This window comes from Aptenodytes patagonicus, chromosome 2, assembly GCF_965638725.1.
Source record: "Aptenodytes patagonicus chromosome 2, bAptPat1.pri.cur, whole genome shotgun sequence".
NCBI classification, from domain to species: domain Eukaryota; kingdom Metazoa; phylum Chordata; class Aves; order Sphenisciformes; family Spheniscidae; genus Aptenodytes; species Aptenodytes patagonicus.
Genome location: NC_134950.1, coordinates 55,856,908 through 55,869,418, shown reverse-complemented (window position 1 = coordinate 55,869,418; position 12,511 = coordinate 55,856,908). Strand labels below are relative to the sequence as shown.

Genomic DNA, 12,511 nt, shown 5'->3' with positions numbered 1-12,511 from the left:
TTGAATGTTTCCAGGGATGGGGCATCCACCACCTCTCTGGGCAACCTGTTCCTGTGTTTCACCACCCTCAGCGTAAAAATTTCTTCCTTATATCTAGTCTAAATCTACCCCCTTTTAGTTTAAAGCCATTTCCCCTTGTCCTGTCGCAACAGGCCCTGCTAAAGGTTTGCTGCCAAAAGTCTTCACCAAGGGCTGCAGGGGAATCTCCGCTCTGGCGCCTGGAGCACCTCCTCCCCCTCCTTCTTCACTGACCTTGGTGTCTGCAGAGTTGTTTCTCTCACATGTTCTCACTCCTCTCTCTGGCTGCAGCTGTGCAGGTGTTTTTTTTCCCTTTCTTACATATGTTATCCCAGAGGCGCTACCACCATTGCTGATGGGCTCAGCCTTTGCCAGCGGCAGCTCCCTCTTGGAACCAGCTGGCACTGGCTCTGTTGAACATAGGGGAAGCTTCTAGCAGCTTCTCACAGAAGCCACCCCTGTCGCCCTCCTGCTACCAAAACCTTGCCATGCAAGCCCTTGGTAACTGCAAGTCCACCTCAAAGAAGAGTTAAATTGTTCCGCTCTGCCAGCAGATCATTCATCCAAAAAAATTTGTCTGCCCTACTTACACAAACAAACAGGACATCACGTAAATAACTCACAGAATGGCAGTCTCCTCTATTAACTGCATACTGAAAGACCCTGCCTTGAACATGAAACATGGCTGAAACTGAAATCACCGTGCTAGTCTTATAGGACCAGATGGTATAAGTGCTCTGTAAATCAAAAATATACCTGACCTGTGAATGAGAAGTCTGTTCTTTTTGATAGATCAGGCATGAGGAAGCTGTTACACTCTTGTGGACCAGTTGTTTCTTAGGCGTGTGTTCATAACGACTTTCTCCTCTGGGACCTCTCACGTCTTGCTCAGTGTCCTCTTTCCACTGGGTGCTATGGATGACAGTACACATCGCTGCTCCCTAAAGCCTCTACCTGTAGCACTTCTTAGCTTCAGCACCAGAGGACAGGATCACGACTGAATAAGGCAGGAAGACAATGACACAAAGGTAAGGAAACACAGAGAGAACACTGCGGGAGAGGAAGGGAAAGTGAATTTTTCATTATATTCCTCTGGCACTTGTTGAAAAGTGGCATCCATCTTTCTTCACTCACTGTCCACATGGTTTGAATCAAACAAGGATGTCATGCAGAGTCAAGGAATGGGGCTAGAGTAAGGTAACTGACAGTGAAAGAGAGGAAGGAAAAGGGAAAATGAGAGGATGGTGGGGATATAGGGAAGAAATAGAGAAAATGAGTAAAGAAATGGAGTGCAAACCCAAAAACATGAAGAAATATACCCAAAAAAAGGGGTGGGAGGAGGAAGGCAGAGGCAGAGAGACAGTCCGACAGGGACAGTAACAGGGTGTGTAAAATTATGCAAGTTACAGCTAGACCTGACTCTTTTGCTTAGAAACAAAAAGAATACGGAGTGCCTTGTGCACGCACAGAGCGTGAACTGCTGTGTTCACAGGGCCACATCTCTTACCTACCACAACTTTTGACAAATGCATATCATACGTGACTGTAGATAAACACATCACAAGGTGTACCAGAATTAATTGGAAAGAAAAGTATGTAATTAAGATGCTCTTCTACTTAGAATACAATCCTATTAAATAAGATTTTAGAGATCAGGGTTCTAGAGAGGACTTGGGTCCCTTCTGGCACAGGTGCAAACTGTGAGTGCTGGTTCAATCGTTCGGGTGGTGGGATGGCCTCTCACCATCTCCTTCCGTTTGTACAGCTTAGCCAGGGGTTGTGCCGCCCACCTCCATCACCCATGCTCTGTTCCTCCTCATTTGTCTCTACTGTCCCCTCTTTTGTGGGGATACTTGAAAATACAGAAGGGAGTATGTGATGCAAAAACATGACTAACTCGCACGCAAATTTCTGCTGGGAAATTTGCCAGGTTGCTATGGGAAACGCATGCTGCAAGGAGCATCTGCTCCCTGACTGTCCTCCTCTGTCCTAGCGCGTTCACTTACACTCTCTGGAGACTTACATAGACCGTCCTTGCTGACACACGGGAGTACGCTAACGGGCTCTGCGATTCCCTTTCACAAATATCGGACGTTTTGTATCTTCACTTTCTTTTGCCCGCTCGGCCTGACGAGAAATTCGACCCATAAAACGCGAACACGGAAAATCTATGTCCTTGTACGGTGACCATTTCTGCAAGACCAAGATACAATTTGAATATGTGAAAAGTGGCCATAATATTGCGACGTTCGTATCACCGCTTGTAACTCACACAGACTTTATAAACCTAACCATCACAAACACACAAGAACCCACTGGCACTCAATATACATTTTAAAACCAGTCGCCACTTAGAACACGCCAGATGCAAACCTTCAGCCTTTCCTGCATGCCATCTCCCATGCCTCACGCGTGGTTGCAGAAAGTGGCACTTGTCGTTCTTCACTCCTGTTACACAATTTTCTAAACAAACAAGCACATCCTACAAAGGGCTCTTTTTCCCTAGAGATATGCCTGCAATCCAAACAGTCTGGAAAGAGCCCGTCGGTTCAACAGTTCCACAGTATCTACAGTCTGGCCCATCAGATAGGAAAACAGCAGAACTGCTTCAAAGCCCGAATGTTAATCTGCGTTAGCTGGGTAACGGATCATTTCATGGGAAGAGCGGTTCAGTCAGATACACAATCAGGACATTTTTTTCCTCCCGGTTACGCTGTTTCTGCAGAAGGGTATTTTCCAGTAGATTGAAAAAACGCTTGCTTTTGGCAGCTGACGTGACTGCATATATTGGTCCCCAGACATGCTCGTGGAGGTGCGTTTTCTTATTCTTATGCTTCACCTTCAATAATACACTTTTTCAATCCCAGGTCTTTTCAGCGGAAATTTCTGTGACCTTTACCTTTTATTTCCAAAACCTAGCGCAACATGCCCAGATTCAGGCCCGTTACCATGCTTCGGTTTTATATATGCAGCTATTCTACCTGTGCTTTCCACACACCAGCGCCTGAGATGACTTGTAGGCTCCTCTGTTACTTTTCAGCATAGGGTGTTCCTGAGAGGTATGGGGTACAAGTTCACGGGTGCACTTTAGGCAAGCAGGTTTCACCAGAAACTTGGATTCTCATGTGACACCGGTTTCTGTTTCTTGCCCACTTCAATCACTCAGCAAAAGTAGTCACAGGGAAATGCGTAACTGTCTCACATGCAGTAGTTTAAATAAACCACTTACCAGCAGCTGCTCGAACTGCACCTGCAATTTTATTTTTATTGTTACCTCGTACTGCTAAATTTTAACAGCCTTTACTCCTGCTGCTCACTGTACAGGCTTTATAGTATTATCTGTAGCATTTACAGCCCGGCAGCGTTCCAGCACTTCCACGCAGAAACAAGGAAGTCTTTCTCTCAGTTTGCAAGCTCACCAAACAGCACTGCCAACTTGAGACCACACGGCAAATACCTGGGACACCATACGTAATGAAAAATACGACACAGTTAGGTAGTGACAATGCTTTATTTTTCATTCTCCACAATTGGTAGTTAACACGTCTGGGTATTGAACATACGCTTCCTCTATTTTGGTATCTCAGTGAGAGCTACTAACGATACAATTTGGAAGGTGCAGTACACATTCAGAAGTAGCCTATGACAGAAAAGCAGAGAGAAAAAACGGATAGCCGTACCTTTTCTACGGTACCATGCTTTTCTCCACCGAGAGTTTAATTCCGATTACTTGCATTACAGCAGAACCTGGCCCTAGATATGCAGCATATCCATGCTGTGCCAGGCGCTGTACAGACAGAGCAGAAACAGAGGGCGTGACAAAACGAAGCGGCGTAATTTGCCGGTCGGCATGGTAAACCCAGCAGTTACATGTTTCTCAAGACTAACGAGGGCATCGCAGGAGTGTCTGAGGCACTGGCAAAGAAGGAAACAGCATGTCATGAAATTGTAAAAGGGAAGCTCCTTCCGCACTGGAGGGAATTCTTGTGCAGGATTCAGAAACACTTAAAGGTTTAAGACAGTTAGTTCTGCCTTCCGAACGCACATCACCGATGTTACTACAAAAACAAGCCTGGTGGTTTTGACTACCCAGGCAAAATATGGACTTCATTTCATTATATCTAAAAGTGGGTGGAAAAAAGAAACTCTTTTAATTAACAATTTTAAAAAGATAAGAGTGATCCAGCCGGAAAGCAATTCACTACATGTATTAGCGCACCATACAAAAAGGTCAGAGAGATGACTCGGGAAGGGGCAGGAGTTATCAACCTGACGAAAAAATGTACTATGCTGCTCCCAGAGGACGATTCCACTATTCCAGTAGCTTGTTTATATTGCTGTAATTTCCAACACAAGCAGTTGTTATATTGAGACTTCATCTTTTTCTAGCAGAACTGCTGCATTTTACACTAACGGCAACATTTTGAAGTTTTATTTATCCACAAATTATTTCACTGAACGCCGTGCCATCAGGCTAGCACCTCGTGAACTGTTCTCGAAAAGACAAACCGGAGGTGGAAGATGAGTAGCGCAAGAATAGCTTTTATGGCTTTCTAGCGATCGCGTTATTCCTCTAAAACTCGACCCCCCTCCTCGACGTTTAAACAACGGAAAGTAAGCGATGGCGTACAGCGGGTTTTGGTAGGCAGCCGTGTTCCCCGCTCCGTGACACGCAGAGGACACAACAGCCGTGGAGGGGCAGCAACGCACCCCTAGCCTTTAACCACCAGCCCCTGCCATAGCACAGCAGTTATCCCACAGCGGTGACGTGCGTGGGGACACCCGGGGCGCCGAGAGCCGGGGGGGGGGGGGGGGGGGGGGGCGCCCGCCAACGCGCGCTCTCCAGATAACTGCTTTTTAAAAATCCCGCCTATGTTAACCCGCCCCGCCCCCCACCGTAGGGCCGCGGGGCCCTACCGCTCCTTTCGGAGAGCCGCCACAGCGGCGCTTGCGGGCGCGGGCCCCGGGCGCAGCACCCCGCTGCCGCCTCACGCTCCCGCGCCGCCGCCGGGCGCGAGCGCCCTTTCCCGCCCGCCGGGGCGTGCCCGGCGCGCGGCCCCGCCCCTCCGAGCGCCGCTCGACGGCGCACGGCCGCCTCGTGCCCTTCCCTCACATCTCGCTCCCCCTCTCCCCGCCCAGCGCCCGGCTCGGGGCCGAGCCCGCGCCGAGCTCGCCGCCGTGTGGAGGGGGGCGCCGCCGGGCTCGCACACGCGGGCGCAGGCGCGGCGGGGCGGGTGCCCGCGGCGCGGGGCGGCGCGGCGGGAGCGGCTCCCCGGCGCCCGTTCGGCGGGGGCCGCCCCCGGGCGCCGCGGCGCGCGCCACCGCTCCCCTCCCCCGCCCGGCCGCCGCCGCCGCCGAGCGAGCCCCCCGAAAAGGGAGATGGAGCCGGCGCGCTCCCCCCGCTCCCCTCCCCACCTCCTCCGCCTCCTCCACGCTCCCCGGCACAGGCGCGCCCTGCTCGCACCGCGCATGCACGTACCCCCGCCCCCGGCGCGCGCGCGCGCACTGAGTGCTCGTGCAGGAGGCGGCGGTGACGGCCGGAGAGACGCGCGCAGACCCCCCCCCCAGCCCCCCTCCCCAAATTCCCCCCTCCTCCCTCCCTCCCTCCCTTCCCCCCCTCCCCGGCCCCCTCCCGCGCGGCGGCAGCGGCGGCAGCGGCAGCCCCCCGCGCTCCCCGGGAAGTGCGGTTCCGCGCGCGCGCGGGCGGCAGGTAAGCGCGAGCCCTCTCCCCGTTCCCCCCCCCCCAGCCCCCGTCCGACGGCGGGGCCGCCGTTACGCTGCGCGCGCGCGCTCTCTCGCGCGCGCCCCCCTCCTTCCTCCTCTCCCCCCTCCTCCCGCCCCGCTCACTGCTGCCGCCGCCTCCAGCAGCCCTGGCTGCTGGCGGCCGCCGCCGTTAAAGCCCAAGCAGCTCGCGCTGGGTGAGATGGAGGCGCCGCGGGCGCGCCCGCCGCCGCCGTCAGCAGCTCGGAGCCGTCGCGCGCCTGCCTCCCGCCCGCGCGCGCGCGGCGGGCGGGGGGGGGGGGGGGGGGGAGGGCGAGGAGGAGGACGCGTCCAGCGGCGGATGCGCACGCTGGGGCGCGCGGGCCCCGCGCGGCGGCGGCCGCAACAAAGGGGCGCGCGGCCGCGGCCTGGCGGCGGGAGCCTGGCGGCGTCTCGGCCGGCGGCGGCGCCGCCGCCACCGGCGGGGCGGGCGCCGCGCGAGAACCGTTGGGGCGAGGGGGAGGGGAGCGCCGTCCCCGCGCAGCCCCGTGAGGCGGCGCGGGGCGGGGGGAGCGCCGGGCTCGTTCCGGAGAGAGGCCGACTGCTGCTCGCGGGCGCCCCCGACGACGGGCCGGGAGCGCGGGCGTCGCCTCCCTGCCGCAGGGCCGCGCCGGCAGCCGCGGGGCCCCGGCGGTGGCGGCGCGGGTTCCCGTGGCGGCGGCGGCCCGGCAGGGCTGGGCTGGGCCCCGCCGGGAACCCGCCTGCGCCGCGTCCTCGCCGGCGGGTGCATGGAGCAGGCGTGCGCCCGGCTGCCTTTGCGGTCGCGGGCACGGCAGTCAGCGCCGCGCCGGTGCGCCTTCAGAGCCGTGAGAGCTAACGTGGCGAGACGCCGAGCGTGTCTCGGATGGCGGCGGCAAGAGCTGCGCGAACAGTTACAACCCCAGACATACTCCCTCCCCCGTCCCCGTGGTGGTGACGGCAGGGTAAAAAGCGTGCGTGTGTAGGAATAATCAGAATTACCCCGCGGAATAGGTAACCCAGTGGCAATGGGAGCGTCCCCCTGCCTTGGCTCGGCGCTGGAGGTGCTCTGCTGAAGTGCCTACCGTGCTCCACTCGCGGAGCAGTAACTTCGTTTCTTTCACCCGTTACACACCCCTGTGTACGCAGCAACGCTGTTTTCAGCCAATTCCTTCTCCTGTAATTGGTTCTCGCTTAGTAAGTCCCGAGAGAATAGCAGCAAAATTGCATATTGTTTAACAAAACAGGGTGGGATTGCTGCTGGGTTATTAGCAGTGACGCTTTGCTGTTTGCTTAATAAGAAAGCAGCGTTTTCCCCAGCTTGCAAAGAACTCTAAAGGGATCCCGTTGAACGAGTTCTTTGTCCTGCCCTCTTCCGAGCCCGATTGATACCTTTTCCTGGGGCAGTAGACCCAGACGGCCCAGGCAAATACACACAGTGTTTCTTGGGTTTTGTTTTCTTTTGTGTATTTCAAATATTTATATACTTCCTATCTGGCTATCTTGACATCTGATTATTTAGGACCAAGGAAAGAATTTTGGCTTTCCTCAGGTTTTTTTTGTGGCCAGTGGCACTATATGCTGAGGTGCCGGACCTGAAAAGGTATTTGTAGGGAGCCCAGTGTTCCCATACCATGTTAAACACCCGGCGGCAAGAGTGGAAGTTGCATGCCTGTCATCTGCTTCCGTTTCGTATATGGTCAAGGATAAATTAGAATTTAGGAAAGGAGTTCCCAGTAGCTCTGTGCCAGGTGTTGGGGGTTTTGTTCTGAACAAAATATTAAATTTCCCTCCTCTCAGCTGCATTTCCTGCTTCTGTCACAATGAGATGCCAGTGGGAGATTGGGGTTGAATAATTTAAATTATGCGTTTTGCATTATCCTTCTGCTGTTCGAGTATCTTCATTGTTTGGAGATCTGGTATCCTTGGTATCTCTTTCCCTGGTCCTGGATGCGCATCCATCCACAGCCCAGCCTGCTGTCCTTTGGGATGCTTGCTCTGCTTGCCAGAACCTCCGCTAGGCCTGCTCAGCACACCAATTCGGCAGAAGACTAATCGCCTTTTTGAGGGGTTGTTACTGGGTTAACGCTGTTGATTCCTGTAGAGGCTTTTCAGACTTTGAGATGTAGTGCAAAGTAAGTAGCAGGAAAGTGGAGTCGGGGAATTGAAGTAGCCAGAGGAAGGTAAACACATGGTTTATGACAACAGCACTGTCGGACCAATTTATGCAGTCATCTGTAGAATCAGTCAAAATAACTGGGTATTTTAACAGTGCATTTTGTATAATTTTAAATAATTGAAAATCCTGTGTTTTAACACACAAATTTAAAACAATTTTTGGAATAGATTTTATCATTTCTTAAAATACTATTGTCTTCCTGTCTTTCAGGCTGAAGGTGGCCCATTGTAAGGGTTAATCATCTGTCAAATATTTAATAATCATTTGTTCAGAAAATTTCCTGCATTGTTCATGGTAAGGCTTATATTTGATATTTCACATTTAGTTTGTTATGCTGACACATTTAGAATATTTCTTATACCTTTTTTAGTATTGACATTTCCTTTAGCTAGAGGAATGACTTCTACTGCAGTTGGATCATACATTTACTGGGAATTGCAACTTTGCAGAGAAAGTTTCCAGTTTGGGGTAACTGAATCAATAAATATTTGAATAAATTAATATATTGCTACAAAAAAGTATCCTTTATAAATCACTGTGTGTCCTGTACAGTGTATAACCTAGGGAAAGACCTTTATGTATTCATAATTTTAAAAGAAGTTTAAGAGTAATGCTTTTATAATCTGAAAGTCATATTAAGCAAAAAAATTTATTTGGCAATTCTTTTAGTGTGTAAATGACATCGGCTGTTGGGATTTTATGACTTAGACTACTTAATAAAAATTACAAAACTTTCCCTTGTTATTTTACAGGAGTTTTTCATCAGTATGTCTGAAACCATTAAATATAATGACGACGATCACAAAACTGTGTTCCTGAAAACATTAAATGAACAACGTTTGGAAGGAGAATTTTGTGACATAGCTATCGTGGTTGAAGATGTTAAATTCAGAGCACATAGGTGCGTGCTTGCTGCCTGCAGTACCTACTTCAAAAAGCTTTTCAAAAAACTGGAAGTTGATAGTTCATCGGTAATAGAAATAGATTTTCTTCGTTCTGATATTTTTGAGGAAGTTCTCAATTACATGTATACGGCGAAGATTTCTGTTAAGAAAGAGGATGTAAATTTGATGATGTCTTCAGGCCAGATCCTTGGTATTCGATTTCTGGATAAACTCTGCTCTCAAAAACGTGATGTATCTAGTCCTGAAGAAACCACGCAGTCCAAGAGCAAGTACTGTCTAAAAATAAACCGTCCTATGGGGGAACCCAACGATACCCAAGATGATGAGGTGGAAGAAATTGGTGATCACGATGATAGTCCATCAGATGTGACGGTGGAAGGAACTCCCCCAAGTCAGGAAGATGGAAAATCACCTACCACTACCCTGAGAGTGCAAGAAGCGATTCTGAAAGAGTTGGGAAGTGAAGAGGTTCGAAAAGTAAACTGCTATGGCCAAGAAGTAGAGCCTATGGAAACAACCGAATCAAAAGACTTAGGATCTCAGACCCCTCAGGCTTTGACTTTTAATGATGGCATAAGTGAAGTGAAAGACGAGCAGACACCAGGCTGGACCACAGCAGCCGGGGATATGAAGTTTGAGTATTTGCTTTACGGTCACAGGGAACACATTGTATGTCAGGCTTGTGGTAAGACCTTTTCTGATGAAGCGCGATTGAGGAAACACGAAAAGCTACACACTGCTGATAGACCGTTTGTTTGTGAAATGTGTACAAAGGGCTTTACCACGCAAGCTCATTTGAAAGAGCACTTGAAAATACACACAGGTTACAAGCCTTACAGTTGCGAGGTATGCGGAAAGTCTTTTATTCGTGCACCAGATCTAAAAAAGCATGAAAGAGTTCACAGTAATGAGAGGCCATTTGCATGCCATATGTGTGATAAAGCTTTCAAGCACAAGTCCCACCTCAAAGACCATGAAAGAAGACACCGAGGAGAGAAACCTTTTGTCTGCAGTTCCTGCACTAAGGCATTTGCTAAAGCATCTGATCTAAAAAGGCATGAGAACAATATGCACAGTGAAAGAAAACAAGTTACTACAGCCAATTCTATCCAGAGTGAAACAGAACAGTTACAGGCAGCAGCTATGGCTGCTGAAGCGGAGCAGCAATTAGAAACTATAGCTTGTAGTTAAAAACTAAAGCAGAAACTTTATCAGAAATAATATAAGAAATTAAATTGAACAAAATCTATTGTTGGTATACGTTTAGACTGAGAATTATCTTTTCAAGAAAACATATTTTTAGAGGATTTGAATGCTACATAGGAACACATAGCATTGCTTGGTTAGGTATTTTAAAACATTTCAGAGATGGGTATTCTTAGAATATGAAACAGTTTTGTTGTCATTAGCAGTGTAATGCACTAATACCTGATTTAATTTGAGAATATGATCAAGTTCTCTATAAAACAGGGATCATCACCGGCTGATGTTTTGTTTCATCCAGTATGGAATACTTGCATACGATGTAGACATCGAAATCAGTGAGTTATGTTTTAAAAACACTGAGATCTCAGAAAATAACAACCATGGAAAGGAAATACTTGTTTTTCATAATTTTGAAAGTGTTATACCTACAGTTTTTGAGAAACAGACGTTGATTCCCTAAGCTTTTTAATTCCTCCTTTTTTCACCTGATGGAGGTGCTAGAGGTTGGTACAACAGAGTGTAAGGGGGCACGGTGATCAAAATGAAATTGCTTCTTATTCCATTCCCTCAGATATCCTCTTATTTTAATCAAGGTGGCAAGTTTAATGAAATACTTGCTTTCCTGAAAAAACTGCGTTATTCACAGTGGTCCTCGCTGGCAATGCAGAAGGGTTGTGGCATTCACCAGTCCCTTCTGTGGGCAAACGGGTCTGCCTCGTTTGTTTCTACGTTCACTCTTACGCAGGCCCCTGGAGATGGGAGAGAGCCACAAAGGAAAAAGGGTGCAGCACGGAGAAGGAGATATTTTCCTTACTCGGACCCAGCAGAAATTAGTTAAAGCTAATACAGCCTGAGGCTGTAGTTTTTTCAGTTCACCTAACCTAGCACGGTTAAGGCAAAGGAGTGTTTCTGGCAGCACAGGAGGATTAGCTGCACTGGCGAGTGGCCGGGTGTCACTGCCAGACCTCCGGAGCTGCAGAGCACAGCCATGGGCTATCGCATACCTGCCCGCAGTGTTCAGCCTGGGTTTTGTGTCGTGGCTGGTCACACCAGCTAATAGGTCCTGTTCAAGTTTAAAAACTTCCGCCTTCTGACACACCACCTCTCGGCAAGAGGGAGACTTCAGTGAGTGATTTCAGTCATAATTGATCCAGAATCAGTGTTCACGAATAGTCTGTTACTTAGAGTTGCCTATTTTTTTTTTTCAGACAAGCTGGGGTAGATGCTGCTAATTTAACTGTTAACTCACAGAGTCAACAAAATACGTGGTCTTTGGATTGCAGTCTGCTACATGTAGTCAACAAGAGAAGACACAATAATAGTGGTAATGTAATCCAAAGGGATATTGAGCCTTTATTTTAAATTTGTAAATACTACAACTGTTGTCAAAACTTCATTTGAAGTTGGAATGGGAAAAAAAAACGCACTCTTGGGCACGTGGTTGGATAACATTGGTCACTTGCGATACCTATAGCATATGAAAGTGTTAGACCAGTTTCTGGTAAGTTACTGTGTGGTAGATCACATCTTGCTTTTCTAAATAGAAATTGAAAATAGCGTTTTTGGAACTGTTATATGGAACTTTGATTATTGTTTTTTTGTTTGGTTGGGTTTTTTTACAGCTTTATTTTATTCATGTACTCATCAGGTTAAGCAGTTGTCTTAAAATGCCAATAATTGTTTGAAAGCTGGTCTGTAAATAAAACATGAACTTAATATTTTAGCAAATGTAAACTTTGGACCTTTACCAATATATTTTTTTAAAATGTGCTTCATTTTACATTCAGTAATATCAGTTTGTAAACAAACTATACATTTTGTATCTGTGCAACATCAGAGGATGTGTATTCATTGCATTTTATTGGTTCTCTTGAGGAACATGATAAATGACCATTGTTAAAATGTTTTACTGTATATGATCATAGATATAAAGATAGTAGGTCCAAAATGGGATCTACTTTTTTTTTCTAAATATATTAGTCTTGCTATGTTTTCTTATCTAGAATTGTGTTCACTTTTTCTTAGATGATAAAATTGGGGTTGATAAGTCTGTACAAAACAGATCCGTTGTGATAAGAGTTCAAAAGCGTAAAAGATGAAGAAAGTAAATTTTCTCTAGGTCTCCTGTGAAGAGTGCAAGAAGTAATGAGCTTAAATTACAGCAGTGAACATTTACATTAGACATTAGGAAAAACTTTTGAAGGGTTGAATAATGAAGTATTAGAACAGAATGCCTGGGGAGGCACTGCAATCTCCACTAGTGGCGATATTCAAGAATCCTAACATCTGTTAGGAATGGTTTAAATATAGTTAATTCTGCCTTGGAGCTGAGGGATAAGCTAAATAACCTCTCCAGAAGAGCCTCATTGGTTTTTTTGGAAAGTAATAAATGAAAATGGAGCTCACTGGGACAGCAGACGCTTGAACGGAAAGACAGAGCTCAAGGCTTACAGTTAGAGAATTGCGCTCTGACATTTGAGCACAA

At 48.2% G+C, this 12,511-nt stretch overlaps 1 protein-coding gene across 1 annotated transcript; it reads left to right on the top strand.

The window, feature by feature from the left end:
- Positions 1-5,699: 5,699 nt before the first annotated feature.
- ZBTB14 (zinc finger and BTB domain containing 14) lies at positions 5,700-12,031 on the top strand. Its single transcript, XM_076329911.1, has 3 exons — positions 5,700-5,728; positions 8,126-8,209; positions 8,668-12,031. The coding sequence occupies exons 2-3, from the start codon at positions 8,207-8,209 to the stop codon at positions 10,009-10,011; spliced, it is 1,347 nt and encodes a 448-aa protein (XP_076186026.1). The 5' UTR covers positions 5,700-5,728; positions 8,126-8,206; the 3' UTR covers positions 10,012-12,031.
- The last annotated feature ends 480 nt before the right edge of the window (positions 12,032-12,511 follow it).